Genomic DNA, 20,186 nt, shown 5'->3' with positions numbered 1-20,186 from the left:
TCAATGACAATAAATGTATTTAGTCCAAAAACAAAGCATACCAGCAAGTTAACAGTGCAATGTAACTGAAATTTGTTGATTTATATGTGCTTCTCTAAGGTTAATAACCTTAATGATTTTTGGTCTGTGCAATGTGATTCAAATTACAGGCATAATTTAACTTAAGAGAACAGTGAGAAAGCTGAAGCGATTGATTTACTGTTACTTACTTCACTCTGAGAATTGTTTTGGAAACCAAAGCAGCACAACTTAATATTTATTTCAACATCAAGCTTCTACTTTTGACACAGAGTAGTTAACATTAGGTTATTTCTACGCAGAAGAGATGAAAAATGAGGAATGCCCTTGACGGGAATCAAATCGAGGACTTCTCAAAATACCCTCCGAGTGTGCTGCCCACTAGAAATACCTTATAACAGATAAGTATTTATGTTATGACTTAGCAATAATAATCTGTCTCACTTTAATTTTACTTTATTTTCCCCTGAAATGGGTGTTGTTTTGTGGATATCACAAAAAATTCAAAACAATAGTTTTAATGGGCTCAGTAATGGCTTCCCAGGATAGTTCCTAGTTTTTAAACTATGCTTCAGATTTTCGAAAGGATTAAACAGTTTTTATTGACATTTCAAATGATTAAGCACTTGCAATTTAATGCATTCATCAGGAATCCGTCGTTTACAGGTTTATTGGTCTTCAATCCCTCTTTCACTAACATCAAACCATTGCCAGTATTTTGTATGTCCCCATGTTGCACAGGCCCTATAAATTTACAAACATCTAAGTCTTCTCCAAGACTCGAAGCTGAGCTCAACAATACAGCAGCCAGGAGCTCTAACCAATATTAAGTTCAGGGTGGTGGATTAAAACATTAAATTGTTCAAACGCATGTTAACGGCATAATTTATCAATGAGATGATTTCCTTAATTGTTTTCTGTTTCATCCTGTTCATTGCTACCTTTCTTCTCATGAATAATTCCTACTGACAAAATCTTCACCGTTTCATCCTCTACTCAAAATATATTTTATTGAGGCTGGGAATATTACATGATAAATGCTCAATGGTTTGTAACTAACCCAGTTTTCTTGTGAAAGCAATGACAACCCTCCAAAGTTTTAATTTTTTAATACAATATCACAGTCTTTTAAATCCCAAATAATGAAAAATAATAACAAGGAAAAATTATGACTACTGAGTTGGAACAACAGGAATAACTTTTAGAAATTTTCAAATGAAAGTTTAACAAAGAGCTTAATTTCAAAGGAAAGAAGTCTAAAATAGCAAAATTTAGACATGCATAGATTTTGAATAAAACTTATGCCAGTTTTGTCAGTGATCTGACATAAGCCCTCCTTTTTCAAGAACAAAAGTTTTGGTAACATTGCTTTCAAAAATCAATCAAATTTTATTCAATATCTAAATCGATCTGAGGTTGCTTACTCGCTTAATTTTAAAATTAATGATTAAACATTACTGTTATATCATGTTTTAAAAACTGTTAAAGAGCATTTTAACCATACATGTTCCCTTGCTATATTTTTTCTTGTTACCATAAATTGCAGATTAAACTCGAGAAGATCTCATTATGATTCATTCTATATTCTGGTTCACAAACTTAATTCCTGAATCTGATTTATTTTTATTAATTCTAGCTTCTTGTTTGGATAGCAACCTAAAATAGCTATTATATATATATATAAGCATAATAATTTTAATGAATTCAGCTACTGTGATTTCACGGTTTCCAGCTAGTAATTAATAACGACGGACATAAAAAACTGCGTTTATTGCTTTTAAATCACTTACTCTGTCAATCCGTAAGAGACAGATGAAATTTGAAAGAAAAAATTATATATCTTACATTTCAACGAATGGGAACAAGCTGGTGCGTGGAAGATAAAAATAATTTGGCAATGGTAGCACACTTCTTTCAAATGTCTTTTACTTATTATGTTCTTTTATTAAATTTGACATTCAAAGTTGCGAAATGGCAACACTTCAATCTCCAAATTATTTTGATTAAATTTGAAATATAAATATCTCATTTTTTCCCGATTGCAATACATTTCTTTCATATCGCTCCCTTTTTAATCAAAATTTCATTAAATTCCCTCAAAACGTGAAAAAAAACAAAACTGTTTCAGATTTAAACGTTCATATTTACACGCAAAGGGCCGTTTTTAAACTTTTTTTGCATGTTACCTTTATTCATTTAATATCATGCTCTTCGCACTAAATCACATAAAATTCAGTTCAACAGGAGTATCACAAAATATTTAAAAACAGCATTCTTTACAATTTCCGATAGACATGCTTGCCCGCTGGAATTTAAAATGTGGTTTTTTTTCGTACACTGTTGCCACTGCTCGCATTGAAATCGTTAAGTTTGTTACTCAAAATTTTGTTAAAGTTTTACAAAATATGAAATAGATTATAAAAGAAATTCGAAATTTGAAATCCGGGCTCCCAGGTGCTGATGTTCGGGTGAAGGATAACGTTATTCAAAATTTGATGGCTCTAGGTACAGTCGTTTTTTGACAATGAGGGAAACATATATACATTCATGCAAATTCTTCATTATTTAATTTCTATAAATATAATACAGGGCGATAATATTTGGTGGCAATAATTTAAAAAGTGATTCGCTGTTTATTGTGAAATGATGCAAAATGCCGTTTCGAGACTAAGAGTCTTCTGGGCTAATGCTCCTATGGACTAATAAATCAAAATTCAAACTTAGGGTTCAAGGTGCCCATGTTCAGTCGGGATGTTCGAAACTTGGTTGCATACGTACCGCAGTTTTTCCGCAATGCGAGAAACATATATACACACATACATACATAAATTATTTATTATTTACATATATACATTCTTTATTATATAATAATAGAAGAGAGATTAAAAAATAACACTGGAGTATATTCTGATTAAAAAGTAATATTTGTTTAAAATTTAAAAATAACACTGATGCTCGTTACAATAACTACATGCCACTTATAGAAAAAAGACATAATAAACAGTCCTTAAAAAGAAAATGGATTTAATACATCTAGCAAAAAGGGTTGTTTCATAATGGCAGTCGTAACTGAATGGTCAGTACAACGAATGGTGACTACAGCTATCGTCAACTGTCTCTTAAAATTAACTGATTTATTCATTCTCAAATCGTATTTAATATAAGTTATGGACATAAACAATGAGAGGAATGTGAAATTTTGATTTAAAGACTTATTTAAGGAATTTTTTTAAATTTATTTAGAAAATCAGAAATACCTTAGAATCATACGCAGAACGACATATCACTTCTGGTGCCATCCAAAAGGGTGTCCCAACCAATGAATTTCTTTTGCTCGTTGTATTTGTCAACTGGCCAGCAACTCCAAAATCTGCCAACTTTACTTCACCGATTTCAGATAAAAGAATATTAGCAGCTGGAACAAAAATAATAATTAAAAAATATACATACAGTTTGAAATGCTAAAACTGACTGACCTAAAGTTAGAAATACACAGACAGACAATGTGAAAGATCAAAATAATGAACGCTGTCAAATGGGAGTAACAATCTTGATTTATTTGAAGTACATCCTCCATAATTCTATCATATATAACCTGCTTTACAAGGATATACAGCTATATAAAATTTAGTGAAAAGAAAATTTTTGCATTATACAGGTAATACTGTATAAAAAACTACAAAAAGTGTTACACAATTTTAGAAGTTAAAAAATATTAAGGCAAAAATGATTTGACACTTATTTAAAAAAGTGTTTATACTTGCTCTTTTACATCGCATATAGTACGTCTGAAAATAAAAACTTGCTTCCAGTTTGGAAATCATTTCTACAGAATACCATTTTTACATGCGTTTTAAAATTTCTATATGAATTTGCAAAACAACATTTATGTAGAATTCTGTAATGTGAAAGCTTTATAAATTTCAGAACTATACATAATTTTTTTCATGGCAAAGCATTTCTATAGGGAATTACCCATAACATTCGACAGGAATTTCTAGACGACTCGGTCAGCCTTTATAAAATGTTTTCGTAAAGGTTACATCAGTCATTTCGAAAGGCTACAGTCAAGCCACTCGAAGAGGTAACATAAAACATTCCATCTCTGTAAACTATTCAAAGCGTGAAGTTTAGTTAAATAGCGCTTTTTACTGATTGACATCGAAAGCAAGCGCTTGATGAAATCCTTTCCAGTCCGTTATTAAATTATCAACTTAAATGACAAATAATCAATGACAAAGAATTGAAATTAATGCAACTTAGCACTAAAATATCTTAATTATTAGGCCAGGAAAACAATAATAATAATAATAATAAATAAATAAATAAATAAAAAACCAAGTATGCAGTAAATTTGATAATGTAAAATAGAAAATATAAATAAATGAATAGGAAAACCTGATTAAAAAAGAAAAAAAAAAAAAAATCAGCCATTTATTATAACAGGAAGAATATTCTAAAACCCAGTAAGCACATCTGCTTCCTTTCAGGGCACCCCACAGTGGCTGGAGATCCACTGAAAAACAAGCTTCTAGCCAGAGGCAATTGCTTCGGAAACATTTATCTTAGTCTGTTCAACAAGAAAATAATCATTAGGTGTATAGGAGACAGCTGCCATAACTGCAGCCTGGGAGTCAACAAATATCAAGTCCTAAAGTTAATATCAAGTCCAAGAAGATTTAAAACTGCTTTTCTTGTGGCAAAAATCTCTGCCTCGAAGTTAGAGGTATTAAGACCAACAGCATAGGATTCCTCAAAATATCTTTCACAGTACATCACCCTGCCGCACAAGTATTTTCCTCACATGAAGAGCCATAAGTATACATGTGGATCCACTCAAGAGCTAGGGTAATTTGTAGCTATAACTTCTAAAGAAAAAGCTTTAAGAGCATCAGGAACTGCATCACATTTCTTTTCAGGCATACCACGAAAAATTCTCTTCAGAATTAATTTTAAAGCAGTTTTATAATTTTTTTGGAGGAAACGAGTCTTTTATTCTGTCCTTACGTACAGATATCATGAAAAACATCGTTAAATTGCATTCGATAGCGCTCAAAATGGAAATTTTCGTTGAAATATGCTGCCTGAAACTTTTCGAGATTACAATACTTCCTTTTTACTTCGTACAAGGAAATAAAAAGGAATTCAAAGAAACAGTTCATAATCGCATATGTACTGGCAAAATCTGAAACGCCAACATTCTTTAGAAAACATATGCATTTTATAGAATGCCCATCGTTTTAGGCAAAGTATGAAATATGAGAATTATTATATACCTACGCATTGTATATATAATATTTAGACATTCTATAGAATGATAAATGTTCTTAGGCAAAGTATGAAAAAAAATATCATAATAAGGCTATTACTATTTAAAAGACGTTTATTTCTCAAAAATACAAATGTTATGTCGAAAAAATAATGAAAGAGTGCCATTAATTTTTTTTATATTTTTTATTTAAAGTTTTACGAAACAAAATATATGCCTATTTTAAAGTTAAATAAATCTTAATCTTATCTTTCTTAAAAAAGAAAACAAAAAAATTTCATATAAATTAAAATTAAGCTATTTGGTGCATGAATGACATTTTGAATTCACTTCACTACTTTTTTCGCACAAAGACATTTCATATTTCGGCACTTTGTTTTACGCATATACTTGACGAATCTTCGGCCACTTCCATTGGACTGAGCAACTGTAACTGACCAGAGAGGAATTTCGTTATCAGGAATATCTTCAATTCTATACGCAAGCTCTTAGAACATAAAATAAACTTTGATCTCGTAAACAGTTGTTTTAAAATTCTTTCAGAAGTTTCAAGTCGGTATTAAACTATTATGCTCTGTCACACTCATTACAACAGACTGCACGAATTATTATGCACTTTCCCTATGCATTATATATAACATTAACATGTATTTCATACTTTACCGGTTTGTCATTTGGCATTCTATAGAATGCCTAGGCAATTTGTGAAATGTTTAATTGTTTCATACACTGCATTCTTTACAGTACATCTTTCACAGTATTCTATAAAATGCCTAGGTATCATAGAATATAGGATTTCATATATTGTTGTAACATATATAATTAGGAAAATTAACTAGATTAATCATTTAACTATCAGCGCTAGGAAGTTAATTTATTGTTTAAACAATCTCTGAAGAGAAATTATAAGTTTTACGGGGGGAGGAGGGAATACACACAACCGAATAAATACCTTTAATATCACGGTGTACTTTGCGCTCCGAATGCAGGTAATCGAGGCCTTTCAGAACATCCCTCAACACTATAGCTATATGAAGTTCTTCAAATTTTGTTGCTTTCATCAAATCCAAAGCGGACCCTCCACCGAGATACTCCATGATTATCCATAGTTTTGGTCCCTATATTATTGCAAGATCATAATAAAAAAGCAGTAACGCATAATATGCAGAGTGTTTGAAAAATGTTTTAAAAAATACTACATAGGTTATTAAAATACTATACAAAATTCTATGAAATCAGTTTTGAAACACTGAGTAAAAAATAGTACTGTAAAAAAGAAAAAAAAAAAAAAAAAAAAATTATATTATTTCTTGGAGTAAAAGTGCTATTCTAAAAGTTAAAATGTTCATATTTGATCGTGTAAAGGTTCATCATGTATACCTGTTTATAGAAAACTACAAAAACTCGTGGAGATAATTGAGAAGGAACTCGCTTTGCAGGGAAGCTATCTTACTGCAGCTGGGCATTTTGCAACAATTATTTAAATAAATAATTCCGGCAGCCACCTTTTTTGAGTAACTTCTATATTATTAAAGTATTAGGAAAAATAAGGATTTATCAAATTTTAGTAAATTCCATAAAAGATACACTTGACTCAACAATAGCAAGTATACATTCCACATAGTTACAAAATGTATTTGCAATGGGAACATACAAGAGATATCATTAATTCTGAATAAAAGCAACATTATCAATGATCAATATTAACTATCAATGATCTTAAAGCATTTTTAAGAAGATTATTTGCAGTGTCGATGGAACATTTCCAACTTACTTGTGCACACGTGAGTTTTTATCATTTAAAAACATCATTTATTTGAGTTTTTAAACATTTAAAACAATAATTAGCTTATGCAGGAAGAAAGAGGCATACATAATTTCAAACAATGCTACCAATAATGTACCTTAAAAAATCAATGCTTCCCAAAATATATGAAATGAAGTTAATAGAAATGGAATCTTAGAAAATGCAGTTAATAATAATATGATATTATCTTAATTTTAACAAAAAATTAGAATCACTCCCCCCTAAAAAAGAAACCTATTGCAGAAGCATCTTAATTTTAGGAACCGTAATTTAGAATGTAAATATTTACACATAAAGTTATGCTAAGTAACTGCAGAAACATATCAGATCGTTATTAAAATGCACGTGTTTACACGTTTTTAGAACGATTTCGATTAAGAGTTTAAAAAAAAAGTTTTGGAATAAATAATTTGGGCAACAGCTTATTATTTAAAATGAAAAATAGCGTCTGCTACTTTTAAATTTATTTTTCTTTTAAAATGCCGCATGTAAACAAGCCAAGGATTGAACACCATGAATACATGAATATTCCCCGCCCCGAAGAGAAATAGTACTATTTCATAACTCAAACGTTATAAAATACATGGTATTAAAATTTCTAACTGAAAAATGAGTAACATTATTAATTGGAAAGGGAAAAACTGTAAAAAATTATTTTTACATCGAAAGAAGACTCTAAACGAATATCCGAAAACGTTACATACTGTTTCTGATGTTTCTAAAATTAAATCGCTGGTAACAAGAAAAAGAACCGTTGACGCAGACATCAGTTACAAAGTCTTCAATATACACTGGTGTACAAAAATTAAGGACGAGACGGTTTTTTCAATATAACTTTGTACAAAAGCTTTCCAAATCAACACATTTAATAACGTAAGATCCCCAATACGTAAGACATGAGTAATGTAAGCAACACTTACAAAAAGAGAAATCAGAGGGATAAAAAGAAGCTTTATTGAACAAGTAGCATGGAGCGCAATGCGACTGAAGGCCGAAACATCCTTGTGATGGGTGTCCAGCAAGAAACATCCGGTCTTTAATAGGGAATATGATCTCCCCTGACTGCTAGGCAGGTTTCACAGCGTCTGCCCATGCTGAGAATGAGGGTGTCAAAGAGTTGTTGAGGCATTGCTGCCCATTCGTCTTGCAGCGCCAATCGAAGCTCCGGAATCGTTACTGGTGGTAAGGTACGAGCTGCCAAGCGTCTGCCTAGAAAATCCCATGCATGCTCGATGGGATTGAGATCCGGAGATCGTGCCGGCCAATCCATACGTTCAATATCCTCACTCTCTAAGAGCTGTTGGGCAGCTACTGTACGATGACATGGTGCATTGTCGTCCATGAAAAGGAACTGCGGACCCATAGCGCCTCTAAAAAGACGCACATATGGAAGAAGAATCTCGTTACAATAACGGGTCCCGTTGACTGAACCTGCGTCGAAGATGTGAAGGTCAGTACGACTACCAAGCATGATGCCTCCCCAAACGAGAACACCGCCACCTCCATACCTGTCCCTTTCAATGATGTTCGAGGGATGATTGCGGCTTCCCCGCTCTCTCCAGATGAGTATGCGATGAGAATCGCTACTCAGACTGAATCTGCTCTTATCTGTAAAGAGTACTCATTGTCTCTCCAATTCCGGTGTTCCCAGCACCACAGAGAACGCCTTCTCCGATGGGCAGGCGTTAGAGGTACACACCGTACAGGGCGTTGTGAAAACAGACCACCACCGTGCAGTCTTCTGGCCACGGTAAAACGCGATATCGGTCGTCCAGTCGCCTGTGTCGTATGTCTAGCAATTTTTCCCGCTGTCTGCCGCCTGTTTCTTCTGGCCTGTAAGGCAATATACCGGTCATCTGCGGGTGTGGTTCCTCGTGGACGACCACTACTAAACCCCCGGATAGCTGTTCCTGTAGTTTGAAATTGTCTCCAAAGTCGTGAAACGATGCTGTGAGCAATTCCGAACTCTGCAGCCACACTTGTCACACTGCGGCCTTCCTCCAACTTCCCAATGATTCGACCTCCGGTAAAAGCATTCAGATGTCGTCTAACAGATTGATTATTCGCCGTTTCTCGCTGAGGCAGCAACTCGATGTGTTTTTAACTGCTATACGGCGTGCAATCTCTTTGCCAGAAATACTGATCTTACACCGACAACATGCTTTATACTACTCACACACTCCCCCATTACGTCTACCTGCATATCTGCGCATGTGCTACCGTACATCACCTTACATAATCTCCTGACTAGTCTTTCTGTCCGCTCTGCCTCTTCGTTCAGCTGATATGCTAATTTTTCGACTTCGTCTTTAATTTTTGCACACCAGGTATAATGTTCACAAGCTTTTACCGAGGCATACGGCTCATCGCAGAACAATTTGCAGAACCCTGTACGAGAACTATGTAGAAGGAGATTAAGGTGGAAGCCCATTGTGACCCTTGATGAAGCATGGGTTTAACCAACAAAAAAAAGGTCTATATAGTATCGAAAACGAACAGTAAAAAATGTATAAACGTGGTTCCGTCAATGCGAAGAAAGTTTAAGTAAGGATTTTATAATTGTGGCAGGATTCTCTTACAGTAGGAAATTAAAAATAAGAAGAGTAGAAAAAAATGTTAAAATTGTTCAACGTACTATCAAGACAAAGTTTACGTCCGACAGTTACACAAAAAATTCCATTTCTTTATCCCAGTGACATTCAAAGAGTGAAATTTAATCAAGACAAAGCAACAAGTCGTACTTCGCAATGTGCCACAGCATTCTTTGAAATAATGAAGACTGATACAGGTATTACATATATACCTTTTCAAAAAATTCATGTTAAATCCCCTTACTTTCACTTATGGATTGCTGTGCCTCTGGTCTCTTAAAAAGAGCTCTTTCTAAGCGCATACCCACAACGATTGATGAACTCAAGAAAGTAAATGAAAAGATAACGGAAATCAACATCCCTGGAAATTTCAGGAAAAGCCGTTCTATCATGGACATCACGATGCAGACTTATAGTCCAGAAAAAAAGGCTCTTAGATCGAATAGTTTAAGGAAATAATCTTTACATTTTAAACATTAATTAAGAGACCCCGAAATAATTCTAAAAATGTGTAAACATCTTCTGTAGTATTTGATGTTTGGCACAAGACTGCACTGCTTTCACATTTGAGAGCACTTGACATTCTCTCGGAAGCGAGCGGTAAAGTCGCTGAACACTGGTAGTTCGGTCCGAGGTTCGAATCCCGCGAACGGGCCGGCTGCATGGGTGTTTTCGTGGTTTTCCCCATGTGTAACATGTATACGAGCCAGTGTCCCTTAGAAAGTCCTCCACGAAGGCATCCCTCCCCTTAGGCAGATAGCCCTAGTGTGCTTTGCCATAATTAAATACACTACCACCACATCTCTCGGAAGCAATGTTCAATACTGAAATTTAATTATCTTTCCCCATCAAAAATATTCTTAAAGTTTCTTAAGAAATACTTCATTAATTCACATCCAAACATAATTTTTTTTTTTAAAGGGGGGATCTTTTGAGATGTTTATAGTTTCCGTGTAACAGTACTGCAGGAATCCTATGTTTATACAGGTGTTTTCCCATTTCACTAGCCGTTTAAGAGAACAAATACGCGAAGTTCATTTTAATTAATATGTTACGTTCAATTTTTCCTGTATTTTTACTGTTTCATCCATTCCGCCAGAATACATAAATAAACAGAGTTTATATAATAAGAGGTATCTCTGTAATCTCAGTTTAAGAGAGACAACTGGCAACCTCAGCCAGCCTTGGTGAAATTCTTCCGCTGAAGTTAGCCTTTATCGTTGTTGCTACAACCCAGAAGCTGTCTTATTAGACTGAAATTACGTTAGATGCAGCGGATAGCAAAGCCCAGTTGTTAGGCTTCAAATTTACATTTCGACTAGTGAATGCTTTGAACATTAATTGTTCTTTATTAATCCAGCAAAAACTGGAAGTTAATTTTGTTAATCATCTTTAGTTTCTGTAACTTTGAGTTGAAGTGCAAAATAAAGCTTTTAATTATTTTATATAGCTTTAATTGCAATTCTGATATTAAAAGGTAAAGGCGGGAGAATAATTTGTTCGGCAGTCTAGGATGATTAGACTAAAATTTACTAAGCCAAACTGAGTTCATAAATATACAGTACGAATATCATAATATACAGAGGATATCTTTACATTTTATTTATCTGATAACTAAAGTTTCTGTTTCCTGTTTTATATTTTGTTATAGGTAAGAACGTATGCTAAATATTAGCTGCTATCTAGCACATATCTGGATACTGTTCTAAGGTTACATTGGAAAATATCGCTCTGTACCCTTTGTAGCCGTAATTGTTGAAACGTATGCATGATCTACCGTTAACCCCCTTTTACAGTTAACGACTTACTTGATCAAGGACAGTGTGTTAACGTATTTTTAACGACGCGTTTTTTTTTTTTTTTTACGACTTTTTTTATGACAATGTCCTTAAAAAGCTTTCAAGAGTTTGCAATATATTTTAATAAAAAATACTCAGACCTTTTTATTTTAAACAATGAGAATTTTATATTATTATAGAAATTAAATCTTTGATCTTATTTAGAAAAAAGAAACACCTGGAATCGTTGACTTTTTTTTACTTAAAAAAAACCTTTGGAAACCTTTTCTTTCCTCTTTTTTCCTTTTAAATTACTAAATAAACCAAATAAAACTATTGTTTTTCTTTCATTTAGAACGTGTTTTTTTTAATACTTAAAATGCGTTTTAGAATTGCACAGCTTTCCGAAATATTCATTACTATTAATAATTTTTTTCACAATGCTAATTTAAATGTGTATAATACTGCTGTTAAATAATCGAAATCGATAGTTTAAAAAATAGTCGATGTATGTCAAGGTTTTATTTCCTTTATTTTATTTATTTAAAATTAGTCTTTTTTATTTTTGCATTCTGTTATCTGCACTAAAATTTGAAGGTATACGGTACTTAATTATATAAGCATAATGCGTCTACAATATTTTAGAACTAATTTTTTAACAAATATGAGAAAACTTGCCAAATGATAACTGACAGCAACTATTACATTATCTGAACCTGCTTTTCTTAAAATATGGTCCGTTTACGGACAGAATTTTCAATACAGTTAATCGTTTCCTTTGATCGAATGGACCTGCAATTATGACTTCGAAAGCTTAACGTTAAGAAGAGCACAGGGTTTCACAAGTTCTGAAAATCCTGTCCCTGACTCTTTGAATAACATATAATTTTACATAACAGATAATGACACATTAACATCAATCACTGCTCACAAAAACTATCAAGGAAGATTTTGAAGAAAGAAAAATTTTGTTTCCGTTTTGTCTCTCACGCAATAGAACTTCATGTCATGATTTGATTCAAATGGCAGCTATAAATCTCGATTTTTTTCCGAATTAAATTGAGACTGAAGACGAACTTGTTGTTTTGATAATAATTCTGAGAAAAAAAATGACAAATAACTGCTTGTGTTGGCCATAACGACTAAAGAAACTTCGATTTCATAAATCTCGAGTAAAGATAATTTTGCTGTCCCCCCCCCTCAGGGACAGACAGTGAATTCCATATTTTAACAAAACGTAATGGACAGACTTATGAAAGGAATTAAGCGCATGAATTCATGAAAAAGTTCAGCTGAATAACTTTTTAACCCCCCCTCCTCCTCCACTATAATAATGAGCCGTTATACAATTCTGATCAAGTAATGGAAAGCGTCGTAATTCTCAAACACCAGATTTGGCACCTGCGGACTGCTTTCTATTTCCTAAAGTGAAGACTCACCATAAAACTTATTATTTTAATAATAATAAACAGATTCCGAAAACCATAAGAAAAGTTCTGATAAGGAATCGAACAGCTGCATGAATTTTATGCTGTGTACAGATTTAAAAAGATTGTACTATATATTGAAGTAAGCCTTCAACATAAAGTTAATATGAAGTAAAAATATTGTTTCCTTTAACTTTTGATTTTATACGATTAAAACTTCGTAGACGCAGTGTGTATATTTGTTACATTCGATATCAACATATTTAAATTATCATTTCTGACCTTTAAATAAGATCCATAGTATTTTGTAACATAGGGACTATCACATTGTGAGAGAACCATTATTTCCTGTCGTATGTCTTCGATCTCTTCTAAAACCTGCTCCAGATCTATTATCTTTATGGCCACGATTTGTTGAGTCCGGTTGTTCATGCCCTTGAAAACTTCTCCGAAACCTCCTTGTCCTATTTTTTCTTGTTTAGTGAAAATAAGTTCTGGATCCACCTGCTGAAAAAAGATGTAATAAATTAAATAAATATATATATATATATATATATATTAACATACTAACTATCAATCTTAAATATATTTAATGTATAATACATACGTCGCATTACATCAAATTTTCAATATTTGTGGCGGAAATTCCAAAATGTTTCAATCGATGACATCCCTACACAGTTACAAGCAATAAATTACTTAAAATTTCAGTTGCAGTTTATGCTACTAACTTTAAAAATAGTTTCGAGGTAAAGATTCGCAAGCATGTACTTCGCAGCTGCTTATTAACGAAATAAAGCAAAGGAATTAAAATAAATAAATAAAATCTCATCAAATATTCGGAACTGAATAATTTAAGAAACAAATTAGAATATTTAAACCTTAATGATTAAAACGGTTCATACTTTGCTTACTGGCAGAATTAGCAAACGCAAACATGATAGTTAATGTTTACTTTAATAAATAAATAATTCTTGGATGAATCAGTATATAGCATTAAGTTATTTTTACAAAAAAACCTCAAAATTATTTGGAGGACAAAATCTGAGGCATAAGAAACAGTATTATGCCTGAAGTTTTGGTGTGAAATCGAGGAATATAATGCATTCTTTGCACTCAAAGTACTCCCAGCACACAAAAACACCTCTTGCCCATCATGCATAACAAAAATACAATTAAAATATGCCGCCCTAATCGGTATGATGGCTTACAGTACATATCATTAAGCACGAGTTCGATTCTTGAAGAATGTATGGATTTTGTAACTATACAGGTCTTCGAGACAAGACAACGTTTAAAATGACTCCAACCGAAAGTCCCCTCGATGTGCTGCTGGTAACGGGACAGGGGTAAGAGACCCTTGTATCTGTCTTCCACGATATTTTTCGTCGAAGTTGCTGCAGCTGTCAACAAGTCTGTTTTCCTAAAACGAGGTGCCCAGTGTTTTGCGCAACAACAGACGCTATCTCTTGTCTCTTAGTCATGATAAAATTTGTTAACTTGATTTGATTAAGGTTCGGATCAAGAGGATTAATAACAATTGTGACTTATAGTTAAATTACCCCATTAATAATGTCATGCTTAATGAAATTTTGGTATTCAGTATTTCTTTATAAAGTATTATGGCATTCTTCTCTTATGTGCCTTGTATTACAGAGGTAAGTACATCTAACAACTGGAAGCTTCGGTTCGATTCCCGGAAGAAGGATCATGCATTACCACTTTTCTCGTTCCGAAAGCCTAAGTCTGACGATTACACTGCCTTTATACCGTGAGAAGTAAAAGAATACATACCATTCACAGTGAGAGATTAACTGAAAATAAGTTGTATAAGATAACAAATAATGATATTTTTGACAAACACAAAATGCATTTAACGATTAATGCACAAAACGCTTGTCTTGAGTAATTAAGTTGGGAGCGTAAGAAAACAGTGATAACTGGCAGAGATTTCATCTATAATAATTATCGTTTGGCAAGAAAGATAACGCCTTCATTTATTATAGATTTTATCTAAGCCGATTACGATTCTTACAGCTAATTTCACTGTCAATCTTTCTCAATTAAGTTGGGAATAAGACCATAATGACATTATTCCATCTCTCACCTCACCTAAAGAAAGGACAAAAGTATAAGGGGGCAATAAGAAGACATAACATCAAAAAATACAGCTAGTGTTTTTTACTTCCTTGTACGAAGTAAAAAGGAAGTATTGTAATCGCGAAAAGTTTCACGCAGCATATTTCAACGAAAATATCAATTTTGACTGCAATCGAATGCAATTTAACGATGTTTTTGCGTAATATCTGTACGTAAGGACAGAATAAAATATTCTTTTCCTTCAAAAAAATTATAAAACAGCTTTAAAATGAATTCTGAAGAGAATTTTTCGTGGCGTCTGTACGAATGTATGTACGTACGTGCGTACGTTCGTACGTATCTCGCATAACTCAAAAACGAGTAGCCTCAGAACGTTGAAATTTTGTATATGGGACTCCTATAACATGTAGATGTGCACCTCGTATTTTGGTTGCAATCGGCCGCACCAAACGTATGTAAATACGTATATAAATATATTTATATAAATATCCACTCTGTTACCCGGCTCAGTGATCTCAGTTTCTTTACTCTTATATGTTTGTAAATTGTACATTTCTTGCTTTAAAAATGATTGAATTATGTTGTTCTTATCTTCCAGTTAAGGTTTTTATGCCTTTAGTAAATCTCTATGCAATATTTTTAGAATTATCAACAATTTTAAAGTTGTTGATAACAACTTTAAAATCTTTCTCAATTAAGTTGGGAATAAGACCATAATGACATTATTCCATCTCTCACCTCACCTAAAGAAAGGACAAAAGTATAAGGGGGCAATAAATTCCTGAATCATCTTGACTTTTTACTTAAATGTAAATGTAAAAAATTGATCCCAGATTTTATTCAAATCAAATCTAATCAAAAATCTTCGAGTCGCGTTTCAAGAATTCTGTTAAATTGCAAGCTTGCCTTACTTCGGTCCGTCATAAGGGATACACGTCAACAATTGTCCAAAATTGAACGTGAACTCTATAAGCTTCATCTGGAACTCGCTAAATCATATCCAAAATTCACTGCCCTTGAACAAAAGTCTTGGTCTAGAACGGAGAATGCAGTTAACCGTCATAAAAACACCCTTGCAGTTAAATTCGAAAAACTTCTTTTACAATCTTCCAGTTCAAGTAGTTCAAAAAATCTTCCCATTGTAAACATCAAGCCAATAGTTAATATTTCTAATGTTAGTCTTTCAGAAGAACAGAGAGAATTCTAAAATATAATTTTAACTTCTCACAAACCTGTAAACCCTCGATTCCAAAGATTTTGTCTCCTATCGAAAAAGCTTTCAAGTTCAGTAAAGTTTCAGATTCACAGAAAGAAATGATTAGGCATCTTATCGCTCATAATGTGAAATTCAATAATAAACCTTTGAAACCAAATCTAACTGCGAGAGAAAGAGCTACATTGCGTGAAATTCATTCTAACCCGGATATTATTATTTCAAAGGCCGACAAAGGTGGGCAGATAGTCGTCATGGATAGGAACACATACATCGATGGTGTCACTAAACTCTTAAACGAAGGACCATATAATCCGATCCCTAAAGATCCTTCACCTTCGGACTTGTCAAAAATAAAAACTGCGATCAAATCTTCGCAAATCATTTCAGGCAACTTAAAACATTCACTTATCCCATCTGTTGCGAATTGTGCCAGATTATATGCTCTTCCCAAAATTCATAAAAGTGGTATTCCTTTCCGCCCTATTGTATCAAATTTAGGTACTGCCTCGTATCCATTAGCTAAATATTTAGTTTCTAGATTTTCAACTATATTAGACAATAACATTTACACCATAAAAAATTCAGTAGAGTTTGTAAAAAAAAGTTAAAAACATTTCTCCTAGTAATTTACTCATGGTTTCTTTTGATGTAAAATCATTATTCACCAATGTCCCAGTGGAGGGTGCATTAAGATGTCTAGAAACCAGACTTCGCGAATTTCATTTCTCTTGCATCGAAATTGATGAGCTAATTTCTCTCACTCAACTCTGTTTGAAACAAACACATTTTGTTTTCCAAAATAAATATTACAAGCAAACTGAGGGAATAGCCATGGGAAGCCCCCTCAGTCCCATCCTAGCTGATATCTACATGCATTATTATGAATCAAAATTGTTTGAAACTTTAAACTTCCCGGCATGGTTCCGCTACGTAGACGATACTTTTACTCTGTTTGAAGGTAATAAAGATGATTTAAATAAATTTCTTTCAACAATGAATTCTATTGATCCTGCTATTCAGTTCACTTTTGAACTTGAGACTTGCAATTCTCTTCCGTTTCTCGACATTCTGGTCACACGTAACACATCCAACTTCAGTACTACGGTTTACCGTAAACCTTCATCGGTTTGCCTTCCACCACACTTTAAATCATGTCATCCGACTAAACAAAAGTTAGCTTCATTTTATTCCTATGTTTTCCGTGCTCTTCAAGTTTGCTCCTCCAAACTAGCCCTTGATGAAGAACTAAATTATTTAAAAGCAATAGCTATTGACAGGGGCTTTCCACCCAACATTATTAATCAAGCAGTTAAAAAATTCTCATCTCAACACACTAAAAGGCACACTCTTGTTTTAGGAGATTATAAAAATTCTGTTGTCATTCCCTTCTTTCCATCAATTAGCTATAAAGTTGCACATATTTTGCAGAAATGTAACTTTCGGGTTGTTTATTCTCCCATCAATAAAATTCCGAGTTCCATACTCAAGGACCCCATTCCGGATATGAATTCCTGGGGTATTTATAGGATTCCTTGCCAGTGTGGTTTAATTTACATTGGCCAAACTAAGAGAGCCTTAAAATTTCGCGTCAAGGAACATGAGGCATATGTTAGAAAAAAGGAAACACAGAAGTCTTCTGTTGCTCAACATTGTTGGTCCGAAAACCACACTTTCAGTTTTTCTGCTGCCAAAATTATTCAAAAAACATCTTCCATTGGAGAAATGGATTTTCTAGAGGCATTTCACATTCATAAAAATCTTTCTGTTCTAGTTAACGATCCTAATTCCAATCCAAATTTGCCTTCGGCCTTTAAAGAAATTATGTTTTAGTTCTGGTTTCACCAACAGATGGCGCCACTTGCTTATTCTTGTCCACGCTTTCTTATCTTATCTAATCATTATTTCCTATCTGGTTCATTTGCGGTTTTGCAGCTGAAGATGGTGGTTCGGTGAAACCATCGAAACTAGTCTGTGAAAATTTGGTAAATGTAACGCTGATTTTTGTTGTTTGACTTTTGAATTAGTATTTATTCGGCGTGTTATTGTGTCTTAATTTTAAAGTTGTTTAAGTGCCGCTAAGCATAATACTTCTCTAGATGGCGGCCATTGTTTGTTTACATTTGAAACAGCAGGATAGTGGATTTGTTGCCAATCTAGAGAAACTTAGCTTCGCAACAACAAAGATAACGCCTTCATTTATTATTCCCAATTAAATCATGCTTAATCCTTTCTGGAATTTTTTCGAGGAAATAAGTATTTAAGATTTACTTCGTAATTTTTAATATAGATATTTTGAGTTTTTATGTATTTTTGCCTTCTCGCGAAGTGAGAAATGAATTAATTGAATGAGAAATACTTAATCGTCTGCGAAAAACAGTGTCTTTTTTGTTTTGTTTGCTTAATTTCTTTTATACATCATTCTAGCTTTATTATACACTGGTGTGCAAAAATTAGGGACGAGACGGTTTTTTCAATATAACTTTGTGCAAAAGCTTTCCAAATCAACACATTTAATACCGTAAGATCCCCAATACATAAGGACATGAGTAATGTAAGCAACACTTACTAAAAGAGAAATCAGAGGGATAAAAAGAAGCTTTATTGAACAAGTAGCATGGAGCGCAATGCGACTGAAGGCCGAAACATCCCTGTGATGGGTGTCCAGCAAGAAACATCCGGTCTTTAATAGGGGATATGATCTCTCCTGACTGCTAGGCAGGTTTCACAGCGTCTGCCCATGCTGAGAATGAGGGTGTCAATGAGTTGTTGAGGCATTGCTGCCCATTCGTCTTGCAGCGCCAATCGAAGCTCCGGAATCGTTACTGGTGGTAAGGTACGAGCTGCCAAGCGTCTGCCAAGAAAATCCCATGCATGCTCGATGGGATTGAGATCCGGAGATCGTGCCGGCCAATCCATACGTTCAATATCCTCACTCTCTAAGAGCTGTTCGGCAGCTACTGTACGATGACATGGTGCATTGTCGTCCATGAAAAGGAACTGCGGACCCATAGCGCCTCTAAAAAGACGCACATATGGAAGAATAATCTCGTTACAATAACGGGTCCCGTTGACTGAACCTGCGTCGAAGATGTGAAGGTCTGTACGACTACCATGCATGATGCCTCCCCAAACGAGAACACCGCCACCTCCATACCTGTCCCTTTCAATGATGTTCGAGGGATGATTGCGGCTTCCCCGCTCTCTCCAGATGAGTATGCGATGAGAATCGCTACTCAGACTGAATCTGCTCTTATCTGTAAAGAGTACTCATTGTCTCTCCAATTCCGGTGTTCCCAGCACCACAGAGAACGCCTTCTCCGATGGGCAGGCGTTAGAGGTACACACCGTACAGGGCGTTCTGAAAACAGACCACCACCGTGCAGTCTTCTGGCCACGGTAAAACGCGATATCGGTCGTCCAGTCGCCTGTGTCGTATGTCTAGCAATTTTTCCCGCTGTCTGCCGCCTGTTTCTTCTGGCCTGTAAGGCAATATACCGGTCATCTGCGGGTGTGGTTCCTCGTGGACGACCACTACTAAACCCCCGGATAGCTGTTCCTGTAGTTTGAAATTGTCTCCAAAGTCGTGAAACGATGCTGTGAGCAATTCCGAACTCTGCAGCCACACTTGTCACACTGCGGCCTTTCTCCAACTTCCCAATGATTCGACCTCGGGTAAAACATCCAGATGTCGTCTAACAGATTGATTATTCGCCATTTCTCGCTGAGGCAGCAACTCGGTGTGATTTTAACTGCTATACGGCGTGCAATCTCTTTGCCAGAAATACTGATCTTACACCGACAACATGCTTTATACTACTCACACACTCCCCCATTACGTCTACCTGCATATCTGCGCATGTGCTACCGTACATCACCTTACTTAATCTCCTGATTGGTCTTTCTGTCCGCTCTGCCTCTTCGTTCAGCTGATATGCTAATTTTTCGACTTCGTCCTTAATTTTTGCACACCAGTGTAGTAT

At 34.4% G+C, this 20,186-nt stretch overlaps 1 protein-coding gene across 5 annotated transcripts in view; it reads right to left on the bottom strand.

Annotated features, from left to right (window-relative positions):
- The window catches only part of LOC118199886 (serine/threonine-protein kinase 26-like), a 124,224-nt gene that overhangs the window by 30,953 nt on the left and 73,085 nt on the right, over positions 1-20,186 (bottom strand). For 4 of the 5 annotated variants that reach the window (XR_015041953.1, XM_035371749.2, XM_085819980.1 and 1 more), the window contains 3 exons: positions 13,173-13,397; positions 6,240-6,405; positions 3,276-3,433 (listed from right to left, as the gene is read on the bottom strand). Coding sequence is in view for 4 of the 5 variants with exons in the window: in XM_035371749.2 (XP_035227640.1) it covers positions 3,276-3,433; positions 6,240-6,405; positions 13,173-13,397 (549 nt within the window). In the remaining variant the exon portion in view is untranslated. The remainder of the gene's footprint in view (positions 1-3,275; positions 3,434-6,239; positions 6,406-13,172; positions 13,398-20,186) is intronic. The other variant, XM_035371750.2, reaches the window with a different exon arrangement.

Source organism: Stegodyphus dumicola, chromosome 7 (genome assembly GCF_044657685.1).
Source record: "Stegodyphus dumicola isolate Sdum_Otavi_A_Nest chromosome 7, ASM4465768v1".
In the NCBI taxonomy this organism is placed as follows: domain Eukaryota; kingdom Metazoa; phylum Arthropoda; class Arachnida; order Araneae; family Eresidae; genus Stegodyphus; species Stegodyphus dumicola.
This window is presented reverse-complemented; position numbering and strand designations above follow the sequence as displayed.